Here is a 26,454-nt window from a genome sequence, read left to right as displayed (position 1 = left end):
AGGTGAGCAGAAAGGACACCAGAGCAGGTGAGCTGGGGTTAGGGTTGCTGAGCGTCCTGCTCTGGTGACATTGCTCTGATGCTGGGTCCTTCTCTTCTGGGTGGCCAGGCTCTGAGACCTAGGCAGAGTGAGGCCCTACACCTCAGGGCGTGCCTGGGCCAGGGTGCTCTGAGCTGAGGTTGGGGCTGACTTGACTGTATGGAAAAGAAACGTTGCAGCCGCAAAAAGGCTCTTCTCAGGCCAGCTCAAGGGTGGGCCTTCCCCCTCAGGCTGTGGGGATGGGACCGGGGCAGGGCGGAGGCTGGGGCTAGCCTGGCCACGCTGTGGCCTTTCCTGGTTCCCAGTGTGCAGCTCCAGGGGCCAAGGCTCTGTCTCTCATTGCCCTCCCTCCCCAAGCACAGCCCCTCAATCCCGGGAACCACCTGGGGTTTTCTCAGCACTGAAAGCTGTGCCCACCACAGGTCCTCGCCTCAGGCCTCTGTGATAGGCCGTGGATCTTTCCATGAAATGTGATCATCGGCGAAAGAGGACAGGGTTTCAGTCCTCAAATAGGCCTGGAGAATGCTGCAGCCCATGTTCACCCCATACTCTACTACCCCTGAGGCTACACATCCTGTGGCTCAAGGTTCTGACAAGGCCTGCAGAAGGGGAACCAGGATGACTGTGTTTAGCCCATTTCCCAAACTCATTTGATCATGGAATCCATGTGATCCCACAACACCCATGAAACAGGCTTTGAGAAGTGCTGGCATGGGACGTGAGGCCAGACGTCAGAAGAACTGAATTCTGCGCCCTCATTTGTCACGTGACTGTGAACATCAGTGTCCTCGCTCAAGTTAACAAGACAGACTCAGAGCTCTCAGTCCCCCTGTCCAGCCCCGAAACACCTGGCACAGCCAGCCATGGCCACACTCGGAGTGTCCTCCCAGCTGCCCCTCCCCATATAGGCTGACCGATTCTCTTTCTCCTTCCCCAAGGAGCCTCCTCCTCCCAGGACTCGGTCACAGATCTCTGTGCCTGCACGCAAGGAATGGCGAACTGGCCTCACGGGACACTTTTAGGGAAGAACTTCCTAACTGACAAGGTGGATGGGGCGTTGCTGGTGTGAACACAGGTGGCCAGGGAGGACCCTTTCAGTAAGGCTGAGAAGGCAGAGAGCAGAGAGGCAACGGAGACAAGGGCAAGTCCCCATGGTTTATTATAGAAGCCTATAAAAGAGCCACATTGAGTATTTCCAAAATCACAAAATGCACAACATTCATTTTTTTAATATGCAACATGGAATATTATATACAGATTAAAACCACGACAGCAAAAACACTCACACGGTACCAGTTTCATATCAAAACAAAACACACAAGTGCTTTTTCAATATTAAAACGACTGTGATAAAAACATATTAATATTTTGAACCATGTTTACAATAGAGCAAAATTCATATTTTACTAAATAACAAATATTTAACAGCAAAAACTTTATACTAAATATCTATTTTGAATTATAACAAAAATAGTACTTATAATAGTTTATAAAGACAGACACAAAATTATAACATTTATGAAAAACATGTTTGTGTATAAAATAATATTATAGCCATCTGGGCAGGGTCACGATGGTGCCCAGAACACAAACGCCAGCGCCCAACATCGAAAGTGCTTCAATCTGCAAGCCCGTGGCAGGAAGAGTTTTGTGGGGGGGGTTGTCTTGTTAAGGTCAAGTTACAATAGTTAGGGATGATAAGTAAGAAACATCACCCGTCTAATGCTAGCTCTATGAAACACACGCGCACACACACAGACACGGGAATCTCACCAGAGAGCTGAAAGGAGGGACCAATTACAACACAGGGGGCCTGTCAGCCAGCCAGAGCTTTCTTCGGCTCTCTTCTCATTGCCTTTGATACCCAGCAGGGCAAATGATCCTTCTTTCCTCCCTCACTGGAACCCCCCTCAGCTTTTCCTTCTCTGCCCCCTACCAGGCTGGCCACCCCCAGGCAAGGCCCCTGAGACCTCCCAGCCCCATGCCTCCTGCCCGTCACCTGGACCAGACCCAGTGGGCTTGTTGTCTGAAGTTCCACTTACTGCTCTCCTAGATACTCAGTCAAAAACAATTGGTTTAGGGCCAGCTGGATCAGTTTAAAGGCAAATGAACTTTCCGGACACTCGTTTTGTGTTGGGGGATGGGTGGGTACAGGTTCGGGTGCACCATGTAGCTATGTTGCAAGCTTTGACAAGTCTTTACCCATTCAGGCCTGTTTTTCAGGATTGGGGATGATCAATTTTGCCAATAATGTCTGTTCCACACTGTTTTTTAGTAGTGGAAAAGTAGGAAATAATGAAATATCTGAGACTCGGGGACTGGAGAGCAGTCTGTGTGGTATGGGCCCGTTCCTATAGTCTATCGTCAGGGTGGCGGTGAGTGGGGTCAGGGTCAGTCTGTGGGGCTGCCTACGGTATCTGGTTGGAGGGAGCCGCTGAGGTGCTCACAGCAGCGATCGGGGGCTGGCATGTCCTTCATCTATGTTTTCGATTTTCTTGTAAAGAGGATTCATTGCTTTTACAACATCAAAAACCAATAGAGAAACACAAAAGCAAGGAAAAATCTGAAAACAAACACAATTGCTTAGAGACTCACCAAAGGCCCCCAGACCATCCCCAGGAGGCATCCCAAATTGCCAACACTCAAAATGCCAGTGGCAGGAGCTACTCCTCTTTCACCCAGTCATCCCGACTGGCCAGTTTTCAACCCAATCCCCTGACAAACTGCACATAGCCGCCTCGTCAGCTCTAGCTGCAGCAGCCTTCCCGCAGCTGTCCGGAGACCACACGGGGCCCTGGAGTCAGCTCCGAGGCAGAACTGCCGCTGCACTCACCTCCCCCACGCTTTCGCCTCTTCCCTACCCCTGAGCTGGGCTAAGCAGACAGTGGCATAGAGGTGGAAGGGACTTCAAGGACACCTTTTGCAGGGTGGAGGGCAAAGGGGGAGGGTTAAGGAAGGGAAGACGGAGGGCCTGGCTCCCCGTCAGAAGAACCCGTATCCTTCCCCATACTGATGCACTGGAGTCAGGGGCACTGGGGTGAACAGGGGCCAAGCAGGAAATGGCGGCCGCCTGCAAATCTACCTGATCAGGGCTTTTGACAGGAGAGGGAGGAGGCAATGGGCCATGTCCCATCTCCACCAGGGACAAGGCAGAGGCACTGGACTTCAGCCCAGGAGTGAGCCTGCAGGATTAAACCCAAATAATGCCTGGAGCCGGGGAAGGCTTTCAACCCTAGGCCCGGGGGCTGGGTTTGACCAGAGACCCCTTCCTCTTCACTCACAGAAGTCTCGCCAAGACAGCTGGAACACAGGCTAGGGCGTGAAGGGGAGGAGATGTTCACTCCAGACCCCAGCATCCCCAAGATTCCCTATCAGTGAATAAATATGGGGGCAAGTAGCACACGAGCCGTGGACCTCAGGCCCGTGTGTGTAACAGGGCCGGGTTCAGCAGGGGATGGGAAGGTGGGGGTGTCAGTGCACCTGCCCAGGGCCACCAGGGAGGATGCTGGGGAGACAGGGCCTGGGGCTCCTTTGCCCCAAAGTCGGAGGACAGAACAAGTAGCAGCAATAGGTAATTTCAAATGTCCAAACCGGCAAGGGAGGGTGGGAACAGGGGCACAGGGAAGGGCAGTCTCCAGGTTGGAGGCAGCCCCCACCCCGCCAAGGTTGACTCCTGTTCTGCTACCCAGGATGCTGTTCCTGGGCAGATGCAGTGGGGGCGCAGGAGAGGGAGGTGCTGAAGAGTGCACCAAAGGGGGCACCGCTCTTCCCGTCCCCCGGCTCCAGCTAAAAGGGTCCAAAAGGAACGGAGGGAAGGGAGCATTTCAGAACATCACAAGAACACTGTAGCACGCGCTGACACCAAACACTGTCACGGGCATGCAGAGCCCCCGCCACGCCCTTCCCAGGGGCTGAGCTGGTGGGAAATGGGGAGTGGCTGGAGGGAAGCGGGAGCCAGAAGTGGAGCACCGCCCTAGGAAGGATGGGGCCCACTGGCTTTGGGTAGGGTTTGCCAGGGAGGGGGAGCAGGGAAGGGCAAGTATGGGGGCCGCTTGCCCTCCCTGTTCCGGCCCCCTCCCACACACAGGTTTCTACCTCCCACCACCGCCACCCCGCTGCCTGGGCTGGGCTGAGGCAGGTGGGCCTTGGGTTAGACTGTGGCGCTCAGCATGGCCTCTGTCTCTGGCAGGATCTTGTTCTGGTTGGAGTCCAGGCCAAAGAACTTGACGCTGAGGCCGTCCACGGGGTGCAGGACGGGGACCAAGGTGATGCGGGGAAAGGTCCGCGTGGCCAGCTCAAAGCGGCTGGTGCTGGCCAGCTCCACCGCCAGCACCTTCAGGAACAGCTTAGCCAGGTGCTTGCCCAGGCAGGTCCGGACACCGCCACCGAATGGGAGGTAATGGAAGCGGCCGTCCTTGTCCTCGCTCCGCGCCTGGCTGAAGCGATCGGGGTCGAACACATTCACGTCTTTGAACACAGGCGCTGTGTCGTGGGTGTCCCGGATGCTGTACATGACACTCCAGCCTTTGGGGATCTGGAAACCCTGGAGCAAGATGGGGGCCGAGGAGTGGGTGGTGAGAGCCGGAATAACCCACGAAGGGCCTAGGACTGCCCCCTGCCTGCTCAGCCCCAGATGTTCAAGACCTGTCTCTTCCTAGAGACACCCCACTGTGGCCCCCCAGGCCTGGCCAGCCAGCCCCACTCAGCATGTTAGTCCAAGCCCTTATCTGTAGATGTGCACATGCGTCTTCACATATAACACCCAACTTGGCTCCATCTGATGCATTTGGGGCGCACTTCTCTCATGAGACTGAAAGTAAGCACTGTTTCCCCATCAGGCCTGATGTCCCTGAAATGGAGGCTGGTCTCCCGCCTTGCCCCATCCCGGTGCCCCCGCTCCCCCATCACCCCCGGCTCCACAGGCCCAGCCTCTCTCACATCCAGCTCGAAGGTCTGCAGCACAGTGCGGTAGCCACCGGAAATGGGTGTGAACAGGCGCATGACTTCCTTGATGACACAGTCCAGGTAGCGCAGCCCGCTGAGTGTGTCCAGGCGCAGTGTGCCCTCGCAGGGGCAGCCACCGCTGTGCAGGATGCCATGAGCCCGCAGCTCCTCCCGCAGCTTCTCCAGCACGGTGGGGTGCTTCAGCAGCTGCATGATGAGTGAGGTGCTGGCGCTGGCCGTGGTGGCATAGGCCGCGAAGATCAGCTCCAGGGTCCCGTCCTGCAGGGCACAGAGGAGAGGCGTTGTTGGAGGTATGGGTTCAGCCAGGCAGGGGCTACCCCATTCGGCCAGCGGCCCGTGTGCCCAGGTCATCTGTGCTGGGCCCTGCCTGGTTCCTGCAGTGAATTCTGCTTCCTCTGAGTCTCATGTTGCCAGAGCACTAGTGTCACGACGGACACGGGGGTCACAGCCAGTCCCTGGCTGGGCAGAAGACACAACTGCTGTGACCCAGGGCAGAAGCCTCCAATCCTTTGGAGCGGGGCCACTTCTCACTCACTGCTGGGTTCCTGGGCCAGCCCCACAGGCCTGATATGCAATGGGCTCACAGGAGAAAAAGAACAAATCCCAAGGAGCAAGGCCCTGCGCAGCGGGTGTTCGTGTGCGTGTGTGGGGGATGTGGTCTAAACCCGGGCCTTCCCACTAGCAGCGCCAGCCCCTTCCTCCATCGCAGGAGGAGGACATTTGGTGGGTAGTCAGGGGAGCCAATGGGGTCTGAGAGGCAGCCTGGGGCCACAGCCTGGGGCCACTCCCCTGGAGACCTGGGATGAGGCTGAGGGGAGGTGACCTCCTGAGGACCTAAAGACCCTGCCAGGGCTCTCTGGGGAGCAGGACACCAGGGCCATGGGTTCCCCATAGAAAGGCCCCAGCAGGCCATCTCATAGCAAGCCCTGCATTTTACAAATGTGAACTCTGGGCCCAGAGAGGGGAATGAAGGGACCTGGGTCCATTACTGGCCATGGCGACACCCATAAATCACAAAGCTTGTTATAGTGGAAAAGCTACTCTTCCTAGCTCCCCAGGAAAGAAGCTGGAGCTAGAATACGGGGAGGCAAAGATAGTGGGCAGGGGAGGCTGCAGTGAGTGTCCGTGGGGACCCAGCAGCGGAGTGGGCCTGCAGAGCCCAGGTGGGGATGGGCGAGTGAGCCCTCCTCCGGTGAAACATCTGTCCAAAGCAGGGCAAGCAGGCCCTGCGTGGAGCACAGCCGGGATCACCAGGGGCCAGGGGGCTGGGAGGGCATGCAAAGTGCCAGCAATCTGAAAAGGCTGGGGGTGGGGGAGGAGACCTCGCATCCAAATCTCCGCTGCTGTTCCCCAAGGGCTGAGGCTGACGATAAGCAAGTGGTTTCCCCTTGTGGGCCTGCATTTCCCTAGATAGCCTCCCAAGGATATTGGGACTAGGAAATGAACCGAGATCATTCCCAGGCCTGAGCTCCCTGTAGGCCATGGGGAGAGAAGGGAGGGCACCCACGGCATCCTGCAGAGCAGGGGCGGGGACACAGACTTCGCTTCCGGTTTCTCGGTCTCCAGCCGCTGCTCAGAAAGCGTGTGTGGGGCCAGACTACAGGGGCTAGAAAGGGCAAGGCACATTTCCATCCAAGGAAAGCTCAGAATGGAGCCTGGGTGCTGGTGCTGCCAGCGAGGGGCGCATGCCCACCCCACCTTCAGCTCCTGCATGGTCATCTCCTTCCCGTGCTCCTTGCTGCTCTCAATGAGGAGGTCCAGGGCGTCCGAGTAGTCTTTGCCCTGTGTGCACTGCAGCTTCTCCCGGATGGCCTTCTCCAGCCCCTTCTGCAGGATCTGCCGAGCCTGAATGCCCTGCAGGGGGAAGGGCTGTCACTCATATAGAAGGGCAGGCTCCCATCCGAGCCTTGGGACCACCAGGGATGACTCCAGCCTCCTCCTACCCCATGCTGACACCTCTCCCCTTTGTCCATGTGCCCTGTGCCTAGGTGCCCACTCAGGGGTCAGGTCAGCCACCCATCCCCAGAGAGGGGGCTCATGGATGCTCCTGCTAATCTCCTCCCAGGCCCTGGGTGCTCACCCGCCGATAGCCACTGAAGGGCAGGTCAACAGGCAGGGAGAAGACATTCTCCACAAACTGCTGGTAGACCTCAAATAGGTGCCCAAGGTCCTCCTCGGGGATGCTGAAGCCCAGCAGCACCCGGATGGCCATGCGGAAGGTCAGCTTCTGCGCCTCCTGGTACACGTTGATGGCCTCGGGGTGGCTGCTCCAGGCACGCAGTGTGTCCTGGATCACCAGCTGGATCTTGGGCAGGTAACTCTCCAGGGCCTCGTGGCTGAAGATCTTGGAGAAGACCTGGAAGGCAGAGAGGCAGGTGGGTGAGCTGATTGGCACGGCCCGCCCCTGGTCAGCCCCTCACTCTGCCTGAAGGATGAATGTGGCCAAAGAGAACTTCAGCTTCCACACAATCACAAAGCGTTGGGAGCTGGGCAGGCCAGCTGTCAGCAAGTCTTCGAGGGATGTGGCTTGCGTGGGGCACAAGTGGCAGCTGAGCGGGGAACCACCCTTCCACTGCAGAAGCCCATTTCGGAATCCCGGGACACAGGATGGAAGTGCCCGGGAGAAGTGGAGCACAGTCGTTGGACTGTACAGGAAAGTAGGGGAAGGCCATCAGGGGATAGCTACTCCATGGGGGACAGCAAGAGAGCCTGAGACTAGACCTCAAGCAGGACTTCCTGGGAACCAAAATTGTCATCACTTGCTGGAAAACACCTACTGGGTGCAGATTCTAGTAAGTTTATTAACAGCTGTGCCATGAAAAGGTCTTCGGTGTGGCCAGGTCCAAAAGCAGCGGGGGAATGGGGACAATGGCTTTCCACCCCCAAAGATCATAAAGACAACCAGAAGCCCTGTGACTTCCCTGCATCTTCCAGGGCCACTGTAAGGAGGCAGTGAGTCCTGTTCCCACCTCCCCGTCTTCCGTCCTCCCGGCTGCCTGCGCAGCCCCCCTTGCTGCCCTCCTCACCCAGGACTCCCCCGCACATGTTTTCATGTGTGGAGGAGACGGGAGCACGTTAGTTTATTTACCGATAGCCTGTGGGTCTCGCTCATAAGCAGCAACCTCCATCCCACCAGAGTTCAGATGAGAAGGGGGAGCACCCCCGCTACCAGCACCAAGCAAAGACTGGGAGGGGAGGGACAGTGTGGAAGAGGGAGCCCCCCACCCCACCCCATGCAAACCACACACACGCGCCGCCCTCCCCAACTGCCCCCCAAACACAACCACCGCACAAACTGTAAATGTGAGAATTTCCCCTGCAGTCAGCTCGGGGAGGAAAGGTAACATTTTCCTGGCCTGGGCCCTGCATGGCTAATGGGAGGGCTGGTTTGCAGAAATAACAGTGCTGGCCCTTCAGTGGCCCAGCCAGGCGTTCACAATAGCACTTTCATTCCGAAATTCCCGGTGGAGGGAGGGAGGGAGGGCAGGAGGCCGGCGAGGGGCAGAGAGGCCTGCACTGTTTGGGGCCGCTCCTGCTACAGAGGAACAGCAGAGAGGTAGAAGGATGATAGGAGGTCGCCTAGATCAGCCCAAGTCCAGATGGGTCATTCACACCTTGCCCAGTGTTGGGGGTCCGAGGGAATTTCCAGGGGACTCTAACTGCTGCCTCCCTTCAGAGAGTAATGGATAAAGGCAATGCTTGTTTGCTTCAACCCCCAACCCTCATGTCCTTAGGATTCCAGGTTCAGCCCTTGGGCAAATGAAGGGTCTTGGGGGAATGAGAAGGGGCACTTCTCCTAAAGCCCAGCACTGGCCAGTGAAGTGCCCCTTACAGACAGCAGAGAGCCACAGGGTGGGCAGACAGCAGCACACAGGAGGGAAAAGTGCATCGGGAAACAAGACGGGGACAGGCAAATCACTCTGCGGCTACCAGGCCTCCATGGCAGGACAGGGAGGCCAGAGGTGGGACAGGGAGGGCCCAAGAGGTCATACTTGGCCCAGAGCCGGCCAGCCAGCCCAGGACGGACTAGGTGTTCTGTCATGGAGGGTGCAAGGTGGGAGCTGGCCAGGGCCCCCAGCACATGGGAGACCTGGTCCTCCTGCCTCTCACCCTGTGCCCCGGAGGCCACGTCCACCAGGCCCAGTCGAAGTAGAAACCGGCGGGCTCTAAGATGCGGTGGGGTGACAGGAAAGGGGCTGAGTTGTAGCTGTGCATCATCCAGCAACTTACAGTGTGATCATGGCCAAGTGGCTACCCGCTCCCCCAAGCCTCAGTTTCCTCATCTGTAGACAGTGAGGTGGAGCCAGGTGGCCTCCCGTCAATCCACTGAGCACCTGAACAGCAGCCCCCACCTGCCCCTAAGTAGATGCTATCCCTTCAAAGCGGCCCAGAACTTGTCAATGCTCGAATCCCCTGGGGAGCGCCTTCCAGCCCCCACGCACACACCCCATGTGGGCTACAGTGGCCCAGGAGGGGCCATCCCAGGGTTTAAAAAGGGGGAGCACGGAGGGCCCACACCTCACCCACAGACAAGCCCTGCCTTGCCCCGTGGGCTCCGTTTCCTGCGCCCTCTAGCGATGGCCGGTTGAACTGCTCCTTCCCAGGCCTTGGGGGCCCTGGAGGGCAGGCAGGGATAGTCTAGGAAGAGAGAAGGGCCCAGGGACTGACCGAAGGACTCCAAGGGCAGGGGTCCACACCTGACCCCTGCGGGGAAGGGGTCTATGGGCAAGGCCAGGAGCTAGAATCAGCCAGAAAAACCACTGCCACCCGGCACCTGCAGGCCCCTGGGGTTGGGGATTCTAAAAGGAAAGTGAAGGCAGGACCAGGACACTGTCTCGGCCAGTGTCTGACTGGCTGAGTGACAGCCAGCAGGCCGCTGCCCCTCCTGGAGCTGTTTCTCTGCTGGGTTCACGAGAGGCCTGACTGGCCGTTCTGAGGGCCTTTCCGCCAGGCTGTCCATGACGCTCCTCAGAGCTCACCGTGAGGTGGAGAAATCCCCCAAATGAGAAGCCCAGCAAAGGTGGGTGGAGGGCACACTGGCCCTGAGGGGCTGGGCTCAGAAGTCACCAGGTCCATGCCCCTGCCTCTGGCCCAGCTGCTCCACAGGCATAGGGGCCTCCCAGGCCCTAGGAAGCCTCCAGGGCCTCATCCCTGGGTCTGTGCCCAGGTGTAACAACGCAGGCACTTCCCCAAGCCAGGGAAGCTCTGAAACCACCACCCGCCACGAAGGACGGGTGGAGGCAGAGGCGCAGGCTGGGGCAGAGGGCGGTCAGGGCTGCGTCAGGGCGCGCTGGGTCTGAGGCCACCGCCTGCTGGGGTCAGGGCTCGGGCATACTGGGAAGGTGCCGGGGAGCGGCTCCCTGCGAAGAAACGAAGGGTTCCCGGCCCGGAGCTACTTCCCTGACCACAGGCATAGCAGGAGCCACGGCTGCTTTGTTTCCTTCTGGGGCTTCCCTCGGAATTCCCAAAAGTCAGCCAAGAATGCCGGACAAAGGTCACTGGGAGCCAGCCCAGGCCCAGGCCAAGCCCTGCAGAGGGAGTGGCAGGTATGGACTCCCCACCAGGGTTGGTGCCAGGAGAGAGCAAGGGTACTGTCACAGGAGACCAGGAGTGCCCATCCAGGTTTACCTGCTGCAGCCTCAGAGGCTTGGGCAGGAGGGAGGAGGGCAGTCGCCTTGAGGGATGGCTTTGGGCAACTCCCCTGCCAAGCCCCCAAGGACACAATAGGCTCAGGAGTCCACCCCTTGGTTCTCTCCCTCCCTCCGGAGTGGGAGCTGATCCCACAAGGGTCTAGGGGCACCAGCAGGGGCTCGTGAAGGCTCAGATTCCCTATCATTGTTTCTACAAATGCATTCTCCCCAAGCAGGCCTCCTCACCCCTCCTGCCTCTCACCCTGTGCCCTGGGAGGGGAGTCACTTTGTGAACCCCCATGGCCCTACGGGCCGCGCTTGCTCAGCCAGATAGCCTCCCCCTTCTCTGCTGGCAGGTGTGGACAGATGGACAAATGGATGGGCAGCAGGAGTGGGTAGAGCCGGAGCGGGGACCCACTGCCCAGGCCAGTGACTCAGACTGGGAGGAATGGAAGCGGCTGCCCAGGAGGGGTGGGGGCCTGGGCAGGCCACCCGGCCAAGCCACCGGAGCCTCAGCCTGTGGAGTGGAAAGAATAACAGAGGGCAGGCAGGCGCTGAGGCAGCCGTCCGCACAGGGGTGACGCCAAGGTGTGTACTTTATATTCAAGCAAGGGGGGTAAGAGAGGACGTCATCTTCCCAGCTGCCTGGCTGCCTCAGCTTCACCCTGGCCCAGTGGAAATGCCAGGCAGCTTCACCCAGAACTGGAAATGTCCAATCCGGGTCTGTGGGGCTGGGCACACTCAGCCCCTCTGGTTACAGGGAGGCTGGCCCAGACCCCCAACAGGCTCCAGCGGTTAGAGCAGAGCGCCTGCCCCTGATTTGACTCCAGCTGTGATCATCTCACCTGGAGACGTGCTCCCCACTGCCCTAACTCTTCCACACATACCTACAGCACAAGGGGGGCAAGGTGGGGAGGGGCGAGCAGCACTTGGCAGACACCTGCCAAGCCACAGAATCTGAGATTTGCCCGGCCGCTCTTACCTCTCCCGCTTCCAACCGCTACCAACCCTACCTTAGAAAGCCGTGGATGGGGAGGGGCCTCCCAAGGTCACAGTCCAGAGTGTGGCTGGCCACACCCACCAGAGGCCCTGAACTCCCTGCCTCCCACCACTCCAGACTCCATAGAGCTGTCCTCTGCCAGCCCTGGTGGGCTCTGAATTTATTCAAGGGTCCTGAAGGGGACTGTCCTCTACAGTGAAGTCCACTCTCAGGGTGAGGCCAGCTGTCCCTGCCACTTTGGTGTGATCCTGGCATGTCTCAAGGCCCCGCAGTTGCTTCCTTTTAGGCTTAGGGAACCCAGGACAGATACAGCAGCCAGCCTGGGGGGCCCAGGGCCAGGGCAGACCACACCAAACCTTCCCACTCCCCGCCAAGGCCACCTTCATCTTCCAAGGCTGGGAGAGTGAGCAAACACATCAGTACCACAACCTTGGACCCCTCCCTGCCTTGGGAGAAGGACACAGAAAGAAGGGACAGAGGGAAGGGCTGGCCCCCGCATCCAGGCCGCCCACCCACCTGCTGCCTGGCACAAGGGCATGCAGAGGGAGTTTCCCACTCCCAGGCGTCCTGGCAGCTGACTGTGGGCTCCCTCCCCCACTGACCTTCAGATAGATCCGCTGCTGCTACCCGCCCCCTCAGCAGCCCCTGTGCCCACCCACTGGTGCTACAGTAACTTTTGGGCGAAGGACTTGTGTTGGCAGAACAAAGGCGTTGTGCCTATGCCAAGGGGCTGGGGCAGAGCTCCCAGCAGCAGAGCTGCCTGGCTGTGCCACTGGCCTTCCATCCAACACAGGTTGGACCTTCTGCCCTGAGCTGAGCCTGGTGGACATGACTGTGTGGCCAGAGGTTGTGCCTTGGTCCAAAGGCCTCCTAGAGCCAGGTGTGGGCTAGCCTTCCCTGGGACCCCATAACCATGGGTCCTCCTGGCACCGTCCTCCTGCTGAGGCACCTCCTGGCCTCTCCATCCCAACACAGACCCCAGGAGCACAAGGTTTCCAAGATGGGGCCAAAGTCAGGGATGGTGGATGGACAGGCAGGGTTTCTTGACTTCTACTTCCAAAGCCTAATCCCCCACCTTGGCTTCAGGCCCAGAAGGCCCTGTAGGCAGGGATCTGGGTAGATGGGGCAAGACTACCACTCCTGAGGTCTCCCCAGTTCAGAGGCTCCAAGGCTAAGTCCCTCCCCTGAAATACTCTCCAAGTTCCCTGAGGGTATCTCCAGGCCACTGTCTGGGGTGTCCTGAAGCTGCTGGCCTCTTGGTGCGTAGAGGTCCAGTCCTATCTCCAAAGAAGAAGAGGAGAGGCCCAATCCTGGTGGGTAGGACTGGGCATAGGAAGCTTCTAGAACGATTCCCTAGCTCCTTCTCCATGTTTTGGACAACCGTCTCACCCCCACCTTCCTAACCAGACTCCATCTGCCCTTCTACAGCAATACTCCAGCCTCTCTACACACGAAGAGGGATGGGGTCCCTCCCCCATCCATCAGATACACCCCAGGCCCTGGGCAGGGGAAGGGTAACCCAGGAGGAGGGAGGGAGTCTGAGGCCCTGGCTGCAAGGACACAGGCCTGGCTTCCAGAGATGATTCTGTTAGACTGGGCAAGACTTTCTGGACTTTTTCCCTGGCAACCCCACCCCTGCTGGCCCAAGACCACCAGGGCAGCCAGGGCAAACACCTGGAGCGCAGTGATGGCAGTGAGAAGCCCCCTCCAACACATCTGGTCAGACCTCCCAGAGGCAGGGTGGGCCACCAGCCCCAATGGAAACAGTGACGCTCCAGTTCCCCACCAGCCGGGCCCCAGCACACCTGGGCCCCACTTCCCGCTCCTACCTCCTAACCAGGCCAGTCCTGGCCCAGCAGCCCACACTGTAGCCAGGCCCCTAACTGCAGCATGGACCAGATAAAGAGGTGTGTGTGGCACACAGCAGCCCCTACCTTGGCCACACTCAGTCCACCAGGCCTTGGGTTCAGCAGATGAGCAGTTCTCTCCAGGACCAACATGTATACTTAGAAACAGTGGCCCTGAGTGTCCTCCTGGCTTCCAGCTAGATTCTACCTACCCAGCCCCAGGACTTCCGTGGAGTTTAGTAAACTTAAATCATCAGTTAGGGAGATTTGGGGAGAAGAATCCTTTCATCTGGCTGACTACCCATTTCTCATTCGACCCTCCCTGCCAACATGCCTCACATGGCAAGCATAAAGCTGCTACACACAAAGAGGGGGCCCTGCATTTGGCTCTCAGGCCCCTGGCAGGATGAACCAGCTTCTGGTGGCTCCCCACTCACCCCCAGGGAGCTAAAGGACTGGCTGTTCTGAATAGGGAACCATCACACCTCAGCCAAGGCTCTCAGTTTCTGCCCTGACCCCATTCCCAGCCCTCCTCCTCCCTTCCCTCATATTCCTGGTCATCTGCGCCCTCCCTTCCTTCTCCCTCCCCTCTAAGTGGACAATCTAGGCCAAAAAACCTTGGGACTTTCCAGGCAAGCCCTTCCCAGCCAACACCTGGAGGCCTGAGGCCAAGTCAGGCCCAGGGTGGGTGGAACCCCAAGACAACGCCCTCACCCCAAAGCCCTCTGCACCCCACACTCTGGTCCTGGCCACACCTCCTTCCTCACTGTCCACCCCAGCTTCCAGCAGCCCCAGGCAGGCCGGACAGAGGAGGACTCTTCTCCCGGGCCCAGAGACTATTCCCGTGGACGCTGCAGTCCAGTGGTGCAGGCTCTCCCCGAAATTTTCTTTGTCTCCTGACCTGGTTCAAGTCTCGTTCTACCGCTCTACGCTTCAGTGGCCCCTTCCGTGAAAAGGGCACAATAATACCCCTCTGACCAAAGCCTCTGTAAAGCAGAGCTCAGGAAGCAGCCATCTCCTTTGGAGCTGAGTCTCCGCTCTCCTCGCTCTTTGGAATGGGCCTGTGGTGGAGTCGCAAAGGCTGAGGGAAAAATAACTGCCCAACACCTTGGAAAAGCCGAGGCTTCATTCCGAAGCCTCCAGCCCCTCCCAGCCACTCCCCAGAACCCCTCTCCCGCCGCCCCCAGGCTGTGGCAACTGCTTCCAGCTAGGAGTGGGGCAGATGGAAGAAAGGACTTTGGGAGCCCGTTTCTAGTTCCTGAAATACATGCTGTATAAGGGAACGGGGTGGGGGCAGGGATGCAGCCCAGTCTCCTCGGTTTGACCGCTCCTTCTTTTGTCTGCAGTTAAGAATTACCCTTCACAGGCTGTTCAGAGAACGTCAAGTGCTACAGGATGCGTCTGCAAGTAGAGCGCTCCTCATCTTCGCCCAGACCACAGCATATGCGGCCCCTGACGGAGGGAGTCCGCCTCCCCACCTCCCGGGTCTGCCACCGCTCCCGAACGGGAAGCTGCCTCTCCCTTTCCTTAGCTTTCAAACCTGGGTGAGTCCTCTGACCCAATGGAAAAAAATGGAGTCGGGGAGGTCGCGCGGCCCCCCTCCTGGCGACTTCGGGCCCGCCCGCCGGCTCGGCTTTCGGGTTACTGCAGTTCAAACAGCACGTGCTGCCCGCGCTGGTAGCCGAGCGCAGCCGGGAGGGGCGGAGGCCTGCCCCGTGCGCGCCTCCTCCGCGCCTCCTCCAGTCGCTCGGGAAATCCAAGGGATAAACACCCACTTTCCCTTCCTCTTTCGGGGGGGTGGGTGCGCTTTGATCCCCGCTCGTGCCTCGCCTGCTCTCCCCCCGCCCGCCCTGCCCCCATGGCCCAGGCCCGTGCGCTCTGCGGCCCAAGGCTCGCCGCACCTTTCTCTGACCAGGCCCAGCCACCGCAGCCCACAAGCTGTCCCCAACCTCCACGAGCAGCCGCCTGCCCGCGCCTCCCTTCAGGCAGCCTGTGGTGGGAAGGGCAGCTTTGATTTTAGAATGATCGCTCTCCAGTCCTCGGAATTCCCTGGGAAACGTGGCGAAAAGGCGAACGCCGGCCAACTGTCCCGCCTCCTTCCTTTTCCAGCTCGGTGGAGCAAGGCAAGGACAGGCTTTGGACACCCCAGATCCCGCATGCTCAAGCTCTTCCAAGCCACCGTGGGTGGTGCCCACGGCAGTCGGCCAGCATGATAAGGGACCAAGAGGAGGGAGGCCGGAGCAGGCCCTGAATCCGGACTCGAGGCCTTGTCGGCGGGGAACTGCGGTGTCTTCAAGCATGGTGTGCAAAGGGGGGCACAGATTCGGTAGGGGAACATTCCCCAGGCTCCAGGAACTCCTTGCCCCGAGGTGAGGGGAGGGAGTGCACGGAAGAAAGAGGACAGAGTTCTTACCTTGCGCTTGTTGCGGTGGATGTCGCCAATGGAATTGGACACCGTGTTGGGGCCCAGCAACATGCGCGTGCTGCGAGGCCACTCGGTGCTCACGAGGTGGTGCTCGCCCATGAGGATCTTGCGCACGTTCTCCGCGCCGGTCACGCGTATCAGCGGCCGCCCCAACAAGTGCGTCTTGAACACGTTGCCATACTTCTCCCTCCGCGACGACTGGAAGCCAGAACCCTGCGGGAGCCACACCGGGGTCTCTCTCAGGGTGCACTTCTGCAGAAGGCCCGCGAGGGAGGGGTGGCGGACCCCAACGCGGGGCACAGTCACCTGCCCCCTCTCCCCACCAAACACACACTCACATAGACAAGCACGCAGGTTTTATTTTTCATAGCGTGCACAAGAACTGGGAAGTAGGGCCTAGAGGATAATAAATAATGCAAGGAGGCGGAGGCCCAGGGGCACCCCCAGGAGGCTGTTTTTTAGTAATGACTTTCGAGAGGAAAGAGGTATCCCGGACAGCTGGACCCGAAGCGGGAGTCTCCACCTCCAACCCCCCCCCCATCCCCCGCGCTCGGGAGCCTCTCGGAATAAATATTTCCAGGCTCCGGGCCACGGGCTGGCGAGACCCCGCGGGGTGGCCGCAGGCCAAAGATTATTTATAGCGGTAAGCGGTCGGTGCCCGAAGGCAGCAACTACAGATGGGGGTTGGAGTTTCCTCCGCTGTCCGGTGTGGCCCGCGCAGGGACCCGGCGGCCCTCGGAGGACTCTGCAGGGCGGGGTCACGGGCCGAGAGCCGCGATTTTCCTAATGCATTTTGACCTGGAAATAACGGAGACCGACTTTGGTTGCCGCCCTGGAGTTTGGAACCCGAGCGCGGGGCGGGGCGGGACCGGGCAGGGCGACCCGCGCAGGTAACCAGATCCCCGGCTGTGGCGGCGCGAGCCGAGGATGGCGGGGCCGGGGCCCTGCCGGGCTCTCGAAACGGCTGGCGGAGCCGGCCCGGCGCGGGTACCGGAAACCGTGGAGACCTCAGAGGGGCGGGAGCAGGGGCGTCCCGCTCACCTTTGACGTCGGCACTAGTTACCCCACCCCACGTTAACCCTTCTCCTGCCGGGGCAGCACCGGGCGAAAAGGGGAGGGGCGCCACCTGTCTAGCCGCCCCGCCTGCCAGTCCACCGGCGTACAGGCTCGGGCTCCAGATCTACCTGGTCCTGCAACCCCGAGGGGACAACTCAGTCTCCCTATCCCGGGTTGGTCCCTCTCCTCACTTTTCTTTTTTCCACAGAAAACTATTCTCCAGCTAAATGTGCACACACCCCAGTACAGCCGAAAAGTGACTCTGCAGAACCCGGAGCCCTAATCACTTTTCCACATGCGCCTCCGGCCCCGGCGCGCGACGGGGAACGAGCCGGGAGCGCCGGCGCAGCCAGGAGGGGGGCTGGGCCGCGAGAACGCTGTCCCCCTTCCAGGCTGGAGGACGGGGAGAGTTCCCCCCACCGTGCAGCCCTTCTACACGGCGTCTACCCCTTTAAGAAAAATCTAGGCGGAGGTGGGGTGCGACAGAGCGGGTGGTGAGGCGAGGGGTTCCCTCCCTCCGTCTGCTATACCCGTCTCCCTCGCTCCGTCTCACTCTCCGTCTTTCCTCTCCTTCTTTTCCTCTGTTTTTCTTTTCTTTCAACACAAAAGTTGGGTTGTGAATTTTCCGAGGTCGCCGCCGCCTCGCCCCCACCCCCTGCCTCTGATCTGCCTAACTATAATTAAAGTGCGTTTTTTGTGGCATTAATAAAGAGTTATTTGTCTGCCGTTTCCACGGTCTTCACAAAGAGGACTTTCATAGGGGCGGCCGCTCGGGCCGCGAGTCCAATTTATACAAAAATGTTGTATTTTTAGCCCTGAGCTCTGTTTAGATGGCGCTCGGTGGAAACGGAGAGCCCTTGGAGGTCCCCCCGTAAAATCTGATAAATGACTCCGAAAAAATAACGCTGGGATTCAGAGGGCTCTTATTAACCCCTTAGGCGCTCTGTACACGTACCCCCTATTTCCCTCCCCCACGCCAGATCTAGGGCCCCGGGTTGGAGGGATGGGGAGGCGTAGGTTTCCTCCTCCCTAACTTCTGTGCAGGTTGGACGCAGACCCCCGGGGACTCTTGTGGGATTCGGAGAAAAGGTCATGGGAACCTGAGCGGGGCAGAGAGAGGTAAGGAAACGAAGTGGGGGTGGCTGGTGACAGACCGTGGACTCAGCAGACAGTCTCTAAAAGGCGGGAGCCGTTGCCCAAGTTATTTTATTTCCTAAATTCGCGGCCCAGAGCCTAGAGCACCGCTGCAGTTGACCCTTTAAGTGTGGTGGCGAGGGAAAGGCTCTGGGGATTTCTTTGCGGGGATGGGGGGGGATACTTCCATTGGTTGAAGGGACCCCCACCTCATTGCACTAACAACCACAAAAAGAGATGGGCCAAATCCGGGACGTGGAAAGACCACAGGGCAGAGGAACTTCGAGCCCCCTCCCCGTCCCCGCTCCGCTGTCACTCCGCCCGGGGCAGGGTGAGTGCGCGTGTGCGCGCGCGCGCGAGCGCGCGGATTGCACGCGTCTGTTAATTTCAAGCCAAGCTTTCGCACCTCTAAACCCACAGGTCCCAGCGCTCACCTTTCGCTTCACCTCTCTGGTGCGGGGATTGTCAGTTTCAGGACATCCCTGCTTCCGCTAACAGAACAAACGCGAGTATGCACAAATACACCTCCCGCAGTTACTGCAGAGGCGCTCCCATACCCCAAGAAGAAAACTGGTGTGTATCACATTGCAAAAGCGATTGTCTACCACTTGATGAGGTTAACTCTAGGTTAATCTCCCCATTACCTACCTGGGTCTGGTCCCTGACGCGCCCCACCCCCATTATCACCAGCAGAGTGGGGTTGTGCGGCATCCAACAAGCACACACGCACTCTCTCTATGGATCCCACACTCACCTCTCCCAAGTTTCCCTCTCCTGCCAAACTGTCCCCACCCAATAAGTAAATAGACCCTTTTCCCCGAAAGCCTAGAGCCCTGGCTTCTCAGGCTTCTCATTTTTCTTTGGGTTACCTTCTTCCTCTTCCACCACAAAACAGACACACCAGCGCGGACCGCGGACCAGGACAACTGTACCTGGCGCTGCCGACGGCGCCGCCGGAACACAGTTTTAAATCGGCAGTTCAAGTTGCCACCAGCCCCCTCCTCTTCCGACTCAATTTTCGGCTCCCAGCGACACAGCCAACCCCAGAAAGCCGAGGGCGACTGGGGCTTCGAGCACCGAGGGGCGGCGAAAGCGGCTCAGGACCTGAAGCTCCCTCGGGATCGCGCCGCGCTGGGCGCCCCCAGGGCGCTCCAGGACCCCATGCCAGGCCAGCCGCGACCCAGGCAAGTCCATCTGGGAGCCCCCTCAGGTCCAGGAACCCCTCTTACCAGCCCCCTGAACCTGCTCAGCGAGCGCCAGTGGTCCCGGAACCGCGCTGCCGGCGGGCTGGGGAAGCCTGGGCTGCTGTGGCAGAGAGGAGGGAAGGGGCGGGGCGGGGACCAGTGCCTTCAGGCTCCCGGCGCCCCCTGGCCGGCCCGCCGCTCCGTCAGCCCAACGCTCGCAGCTAGCGGACCCCGGAGAGCAGCGGAGCGAGCGCGCCCTTACCTGCAGCAGCCAGTGGCCGGTCTCTCCGATGAGCGGGAAGCCCATGGATCCCTTGGGGATGGGCAGCTTGCAGCTCTTGTCGCGAGTGGCGGCCCAGCGCAGCTGCCACAGCTGCTGCGACACGGCCAGCAGCAGCGTCACGGACACCAGGCACGCGGCGAGGGTGGCCAGCGCCGACACCAGCTCCAAGCCCTCAAAGAGCATGTTGGCGGCCGCTCGGGGGATTGGCTGTGCCGGCCGCGGCGGGGGAGGGGAGGGCCAGACGGGAGGGGACCGGAGCGGCGGGGGAGGGGAGGCTGCGGCCGGGGGTCCTGGCACCTCCAGCCGAAACAGAGAATGAGGAGGAAGGGGCCGAGGGAAGGGGAATGGAGGCTGCGAGGGGAGCGGAGAGAGGGAGGAAAAAAAATTGCCTAAAAGAAGAGAGGAGACACGAGGCGACTGGGGTGTAACTTTGTTTGTTTGTTTGTTTGTTTGTTCCTTTATAGCGGGCTTAGGGGCTGCTCAAGGGGTGGTGAGATGAAGCCGTGAGTCAAGCTGGTGGGTTTGCTCTCCCCGCTACCATCACACTCGGAAAACTTTGGAAAACTTTGTCCAGAGGGAGCCTCTCTCTCGTAAGCCCCTTTCCCTGCTCGGGAAAAAAAGAAGGGGGCAGAGAGCTAGCGGAGAGGAAGTGCAGTCGATTTGTCAAAAGTATTGCAGTATGGCCCCCAAATTCCTAGGTAAAAAAAGAATTTAAAAAAAATCCTGAATCCAAAAATTCCAACGAACCCAGAAACTTTGGGGGCGAGGGAGAAAGCTCCCTGGCTGAGGCGAGTGGAGAGGCCGGAGCCCAAATGTCCCTGGGCTGCCCCGGGCGGTGCGCTCGAGCCCCAGAGCCGCCGCGGCACCCCTGAGGCAGGAGCGGCGGGCGCGGCGGGCGAGGCGGCGAGGCGGGCGCTGCGGCCCGAGCGCGGATGCGGAGCTGGAGGGCCGCGGCCGGGACGGGACGCAGCCGGCGACAGAGCCCCGGGCGGGCGATGGGGCGGCGGCGGCGGCGGCGGCGGCGACGGCAGCGGGCGGGAGGGGTGAGGCGGGGTGGGGTTGGGGGAGGAGGTGGAAAACCCGAGCTGGGCTATTGTATCAATTAAGAAAAGGCAGTCCGTCCCGGGACGCGGTCTCTCGGCTCTGGAGTTGCTGTTAGGGGAAGAGAGGGGGAAAAAAGAAAGGAAGGCAAAAGGAATGAAAGAGGGGGAAAAACAGGAGGCAGGATTTCAGGGCTGGTGGTTTTAAAAGCTTCTCTCAATGTGAATTTGAGTCCAAAGCGAGGCGATGCGTGTGTTTATATAGAGGCGGGAGGCTGCGCCGTGGGCGCCCAGCCAGCAACCCCCCCCCAAACCGCGCGCTCACAAAGCCGGAGGCGTGGTGAGAGGCCGGGCCCGCGGCCGGAGCTGTAGAGTGCAGCCCGGCCTCCCGCCCCGCCCCGGCCGCCCGCCGCCCGCAGCCCGCCCGGGACCCACTTGTAGCAGCCGCAGGATCAAACTCAGTTCACCTCTCGCCTCCTCTTCTTTCTCGCCGGCGTCTCGCTGAGCCCAGCGCCTACAGACGGACGAGATGAGACACACGCGCGCGCACCTACGCGCACACACACACAAACACATACACGCGCGCACACACACACACACCACACACACCTCCGCACACACACGGTGCGCACTAGCTTAGTGCCTGCTTGGCTTCTAGGCTCCTTCCCTTCCTCTTTTCCTCCTCAGGTCAGCGGCCTCCTCCTCCAGCTCCCAGTAGTCCCTCCTGGGCCGGAGCCCCAGCAGCGGAGGTCCGGCCTGACTGCCCCCACGACTGGGAAGCGCCCAAAGCCCTCGAACCTGTGCCTAGGGTCCCGTGCTTCCAACCCGCGGGATCTTGCTGGCTCCTATCTCCAGGGACCCCTCAGTTACTAGTCCCAATCTCCCTAAGCCAAATCCCCCATTCCCGATCCCTACATCCTCACACCTCCGATGCTAAGGTCCGCCCCCCCACCCCCGCCATATGTCTCTTACCCTACGGAACCTGGAGGTTCCCCAGTCCCCGTCAGCGTCCCAGGCTGCTGACTCTGCAGCTCCTCTTCTCCGGCATGTAGGGACCCCCTTCCCCTGCTTTTGTAGTCCCCATCCACCGCCCGCAGCGTCGGGGAACCCCGATGCTGGTCCAGCAAGTGTCCTGCACGGGGACAAACGCGGCGGCCCCGGTACCCAGAGGCGGGAGAAGACGGGCACAAACGTTCATTGATACAAATTAGTAAATAAACGTGCCGGGTGAGCACGGCCACCTTCTCAGCGCTGGCAGTAGAGGGCCCGGCGCGCGTGCTTGTGTACGGTGTGCGTGTGGCCCGGGGCCGCACCTGTGTGTTCGCGCGCGTGGCCTTGCGTCGGCCCGAAGTCTGAGGAGCAAGGTGGCATGTCTGTGGGTTTGTGTATTCTTTCTAGAGCCGTGAGTGTGTCTGCGCATCCGTGCATCTGTCATCTGGCCTCTCCTCCTGCGAGTCTGTGTTAACGTGGAGCTGCGCACAGCAACCCCGGCACTGGTCTAGCTAGTGCCTGCCTCTCCCTCTCCCATGCATCCTGCTTCCCTCAGTCCCCTTGGCTCTGGCGTTCACTCTCGCACTCCGGGAACCAGAGTCGATATCCCATCTTTCGTTTAGAGTAGTGTGTGTGTTAACGATACTAGACTTCCCTTTGAACACTTTGCCTGCACCCGTACGAGTTATGCATTAGAGTTCACGAGACAAGAATGCGTGTGAGCGTCTAAGGTGCGCGCAGATGTGTTGTCCCTCCCTGGGTGAGCGCTTCCGAGGCTGGTGTAGCAAGAGATCTAAACGCTGGTCTAGCTCCTAGTGCTAGGTCACCTCGGCTTCACTCTCTGCCCTGGAACCCCACCTGGTGGGCAGTTGTAGTACTACAGATTCGGGGAAACAATTCCCTCTTCCCCCTTTCCGCACTCGCCCTTCCTAGTGGGAGATAGGTCCAAAGGGCCCAGTTGTAGGTTCCGAGGCACCCCGCGCCTGTTGTCAGTGCCCTCAGACTTCCATCCCAGGATGCTTGGGGCCGGACACTCACGAAGGCCCTGTCAGGACCACTGTGGTCCCGAAATAGGGAGCTAGGAAGCATTCTCGGAGCACGGTGGTTTCACAAAACAGTCACATCTGAACAGGGCACATCAAAGTGCCAGAGCCACTCCACACCCTATCTGAGGATGAGGCTAACATAAAATGGGGTTGGGGGAGATTGTTGAGGACTTGCTGGCTTGAAGAGCTCTAAGAATCTAGCCTGACCCTCAGACACAGCACTGGCCACAAGGTGGTGAAATGGGCAAGATAACCCAGGAAAACCCACCTGTGGAAATCTCCATCTCCTAAAGGACAGACACACACACAGCTTTATAGAAATGCAGATAGATGCACAGGTTGATACTGAGCACACACACACATACACACAAAGGATCATTGTCACAGTCAGAAAACACCCAAGACCTTCCAGCCACCAACCCAAGAGACCACGGGAGGTGTCTGCGGTGTGGGGATCACAGCCCCAGAAGTCCCCCAACACACCAGTTGCCTTCCTCCCATCTCCTTACTCCTGGGTGGGGATGGCTTTTGTGCCCTTTTGTCCTCCACTGCCCACCCTCTTTTCCCGTTCAGGTATAGAGGAGGAGTTGGGAGGGACGTGGGGGAGAAATTCTGAGTCCTTACACCCTGTGCCAAGTGGGATCCTGGGGAAAGTCTGCAGGGATGGCACAGCCCTACAGCAATAGTCACTGGATTTCCTAATTAGAACCACCTCTCTACTCAAATCTCACAAAGTACTTCGTAAAGATGAAAAGGAGAGCATGGTACTCCACTCCAAGACTTCCTGGAGGTGCTGTGGAGAGTGGGGGTGCTGAGGCCGTGGACAGGCTTGTGAAGAGGGTGGCTAAGATACAGAAAGCTCGGCAACTGTCTTTGCCAGTCAGATTCCATCAGAGGACTTTCTTTCATTAACCTCAGATGGACTTCTGACTCTGATCCCAGACAGAGCCCTGCTCCAAACCTCAGTCTAGCCTGTAACCCTGACCTAAAACAGACCCCTGAGCCAAATCCCAGAATGATCCTTAATCCTGGTCAAAGATTGACCCTGTCTCTAAGCCCAGACTGAATGCCAGTACTACCAAGTATCACTTTGGCCATGAAAGTGTGACTGGCCCCTTGTAGACTGCCCCAAAGCTGGGGCACAGCTCCACCCCTGAGGTGCTGGGCACACAAGTGTATTCCAGGGGAGAATATTTGCCTCATTCTAGCCTTGGGATGATAAGCCTGTTGGCTAATGGTCATCCCTCTCCCTCCGGGCTGATTGTAGGAACTCCCAGACTGCTGCCCCTACCACACACACACACACACACACACACACACACACACACACACACCCCTCTTTCCCATGGGCCCAGGGCATACCCTGAGGCTTCAGCTATTGCCTGCAGTGCTGCAGTTCAGGGCCTGAGTCACACGACCCTGTAGCCTTTCTGGCACTTTGAAATCAGTCAGAGCAGCCTGGGACATGAGTAAGGAGATGCTAGTTCAAGTGGAGCTCTGCCTGGTGACATTTGCGGTCTTTGGCAGAAAGGGCCTGGGAAATACAGAAGGTAGGCCTCAGGCACTCAGGAATATGCAGGCAAGGGGCAAGCACAGCCTCTGCACCCACTTCCCTAGCTCAGAAAACTCCACATACAGGGGCAGGTCTGCCTAAAGTCCTGCTGCTCACAAAGACACAAAGCTGCACTGGGGTGTTGTCTGCCCTGGACTTGCTACACCCAAGGGAATGAAGGCATTACCCCTTACAAGTCGCTTACATGCATGCAGTCCTGTATAGCCAGTAATTCTCTTCTACAGCTATTATTTTACTTCAGTGAGATAAAATAGTGAAATAATACTATTTTTAGATATTAGATATACATGTTACTTTTTGTATTGATGAGAAAACAGAGGGCCAGAGTCCCTCAATGCCCACTCCCGCCACACACACACACACACACACACACACACACACACATTGTATTATCCTGTTTCCCCTCCCACCACACCAGCACACATCTCCAGGAGCCATGAGATCCTGTCCATACGGCAGCTTCCTCTTTGTTTAATGTCCATGCTCTGACAACTAAAGCCGACAACAGAGGGAGCTGTCAATTTTATGCTCAATTTTGTATAGTTTTGGCCCTGAATTTTTTCAATTGATGCTAATTTGCTTTCTTTTCCCTAAAACCATTTCTAATTCCTCCAACCGGAGCCAAACAGAAAGGGGGAAATTGTCCAGGATCAAGGTGACTGACCACTTGGCCCTACTGGCCAGAGAGTCCAGAGGCAAAGACACCAGGAGGCAGCGAGCAGGAAGCAGGGCTGTGTGTTCAGGGACCAGCAGGGTTTGCTAAAGTCCTCCCAGCCTCTGGCCTGCACCTTGGGCCGTCTAGCCTGAGGGACAAAGCGCAGCATTTCGCCTCAGGGAGCTCTTTGCTCTTAGACCTGTTCTGGCTTGCTGGCACGAAGGAGTCCTTGGAAAACTCAGCTCTCGGCTCCTTCTCATTCTTCCCAGGGTCTCGGGCTGGCTCCCTTCTGTTCTAAGTCTTCTTGGTACACTGCCTGACAGTGGCGGGGCCCTTTGCCTGCGAGATCCCAAGTCCCATGGGGAAACGACATTTCTGAAGGGCTGTGGAGGAGAGGGACCTGGGGGGCAGGTCCTGCCCAGACCCTTCTCCGGAGCCAGAGCAGAAACTGCGACTCTGGCGGGTCAGGGACGCCCCTTTCCCCTGGAACCCAGCTTGCGGCCCCAGGTATTTGTCCCGAGGCCTAGGTGCCTACCCTTCTCCCACTTTGTGCCCTCCCTCCAGAGCCAGCACCACAAGATCGGCAGCCCTCGTCCAGTGCCCAGTCCTCAAGGGCAGCTTAGAGGGCGCTCCCTGCCTGTGCCCTGGCTGTTCTGACGGGCTGGGATCCCTGCTGTCCAGGCTGGGCGGGGGTGGGGGTGTATGGTGGCACTCAACCCAGCTCGGCTTGGAAATCAACACGGTACCAGGCATTCTGCCTTTCTAGAGCCTGTAGGGGCTAAACTCTCCTTCTCCCCCAACCCCTTGCAGCTTTGAGGGCTCTGAGGCTGTGTAGAGAATGCACTGACCCCTCGAAAGCCACTGCCTGCCAGAAGCCCAGCCAGCCCACCCGCCCCTTGGAGAGACCATCCTGCTGTTTCAGTGCTGCCGAAGCAGAGCGCAGTTCTGGGCTCTGTGCGTTGATTTCTTAAAGGCTGCCTTCTTCTCCTTCTTTCTTCCTTAGTGCCACTTGCTCCCACCCCACCCCCAGGTATCTTCAGATTTTGATTTTCATTTTGTTTTATAGATAGCAACCACTATACAGCCATCTCTACCTGGCAGAGCCAGATGTCGGCACAGCCTGGCCCCTCACTCCCAGCCCCTCGGAGAGGAACAGCGAGGAGGGAGCCCCCATCCACTCCCCTGCAGCCCTCTAGGAAGGGGGTGGCCTTTGGGAAAGAACTTTGCTTCTTTCTCCTTTGCCTGAATATGTACCAAGCCTCATGTCATACCTCATCTCAGAAATCTCAGCTTCAGAGACTTGCCTCAAAAGGAATTTTCAAAAAGAAGTGGAAATACCCCCATCGTCCCCTGTCAGAGCCCCCAACTCAGTCCTTTTCCTCCCACCCCACACCCAACCCCAGCAAAAGCAATCCAAAAAAGGACTTGCCAATGGAGAGGACGGATAGGTGCGAGGAACGCAGCTGACAGCTGTGTCCAAATCGGCACTGCCTGGAAAAGAGTAGCCTGCTCGGTGGCAATGGGACACCGGCAGTGCCCCAAGTTGGCTGTGGCTGGCAGCGACACTGCCGCAGTGATGGCGTTCCC

The 26,454-nt window shown here is 58.9% G+C and overlaps 2 protein-coding genes across 13 annotated transcripts; one reads left to right on the top strand and one right to left on the bottom strand.

The window, feature by feature from the left end:
- Nucleotides 1-1,180: 1,180 nt before the first annotated feature.
- On the bottom strand, nt 1,181-26,454 carry CYP26B1 (cytochrome P450 family 26 subfamily B member 1). Of its 12 annotated transcripts, none has more exons than XM_077959310.1 (8): nt 26,297-26,454; nt 21,039-21,117; nt 19,543-20,715; nt 15,895-16,119; nt 7,085-7,360; nt 6,703-6,858; nt 4,978-5,262; nt 1,181-4,582 (listed from the first exon to the last, which is right to left on the bottom strand). In XM_077959310.1, exons 3-8 carry the CDS (start codon nt 19,744-19,746, stop codon nt 4,190-4,192), a joined length of 1,539 nt encoding a protein of 512 aa, XP_077815436.1. In that variant the 5' UTR covers nt 19,747-20,715; nt 21,039-21,117; nt 26,297-26,454; the 3' UTR covers nt 1,181-4,189. The 12 variants fall into 12 exon arrangements, with proteins under 12 accessions (XP_077815436.1, XP_077815437.1, XP_077815438.1 ...); XM_077959311.1 differs by lacking the exon at nt 26,297-26,454 and adding an exon at nt 21,576-21,995; XM_077959312.1 differs by lacking the exon at nt 26,297-26,454 and adding an exon at nt 21,576-21,978 and having other exon boundaries at nt 21,071-21,117.
- On the top strand, nt 9,963-17,672 carry LOC114671940 (uncharacterized). The gene is made up of 5 exons (XM_077960222.1): nt 9,963-9,984; nt 10,111-10,272; nt 10,327-10,550; nt 14,828-16,549; nt 17,171-17,672. Exons 1-4 carry the CDS (start codon nt 9,963-9,965, stop codon nt 15,692-15,694), a joined length of 1,275 nt encoding a protein of 424 aa, XP_077816348.1. The 3' UTR covers nt 15,695-16,549; nt 17,171-17,672.

This window comes from Macaca mulatta, chromosome 13, assembly GCF_049350105.2.
Source record: "Macaca mulatta isolate MMU2019108-1 chromosome 13, T2T-MMU8v2.0, whole genome shotgun sequence".
NCBI classification, from domain to species: Eukaryota; Metazoa; Chordata; class Mammalia; order Primates; family Cercopithecidae; genus Macaca; species Macaca mulatta.
Note: the sequence above shows the minus strand (reverse complement) of the source record. Positions and strands in the feature narration are given on the sequence as shown.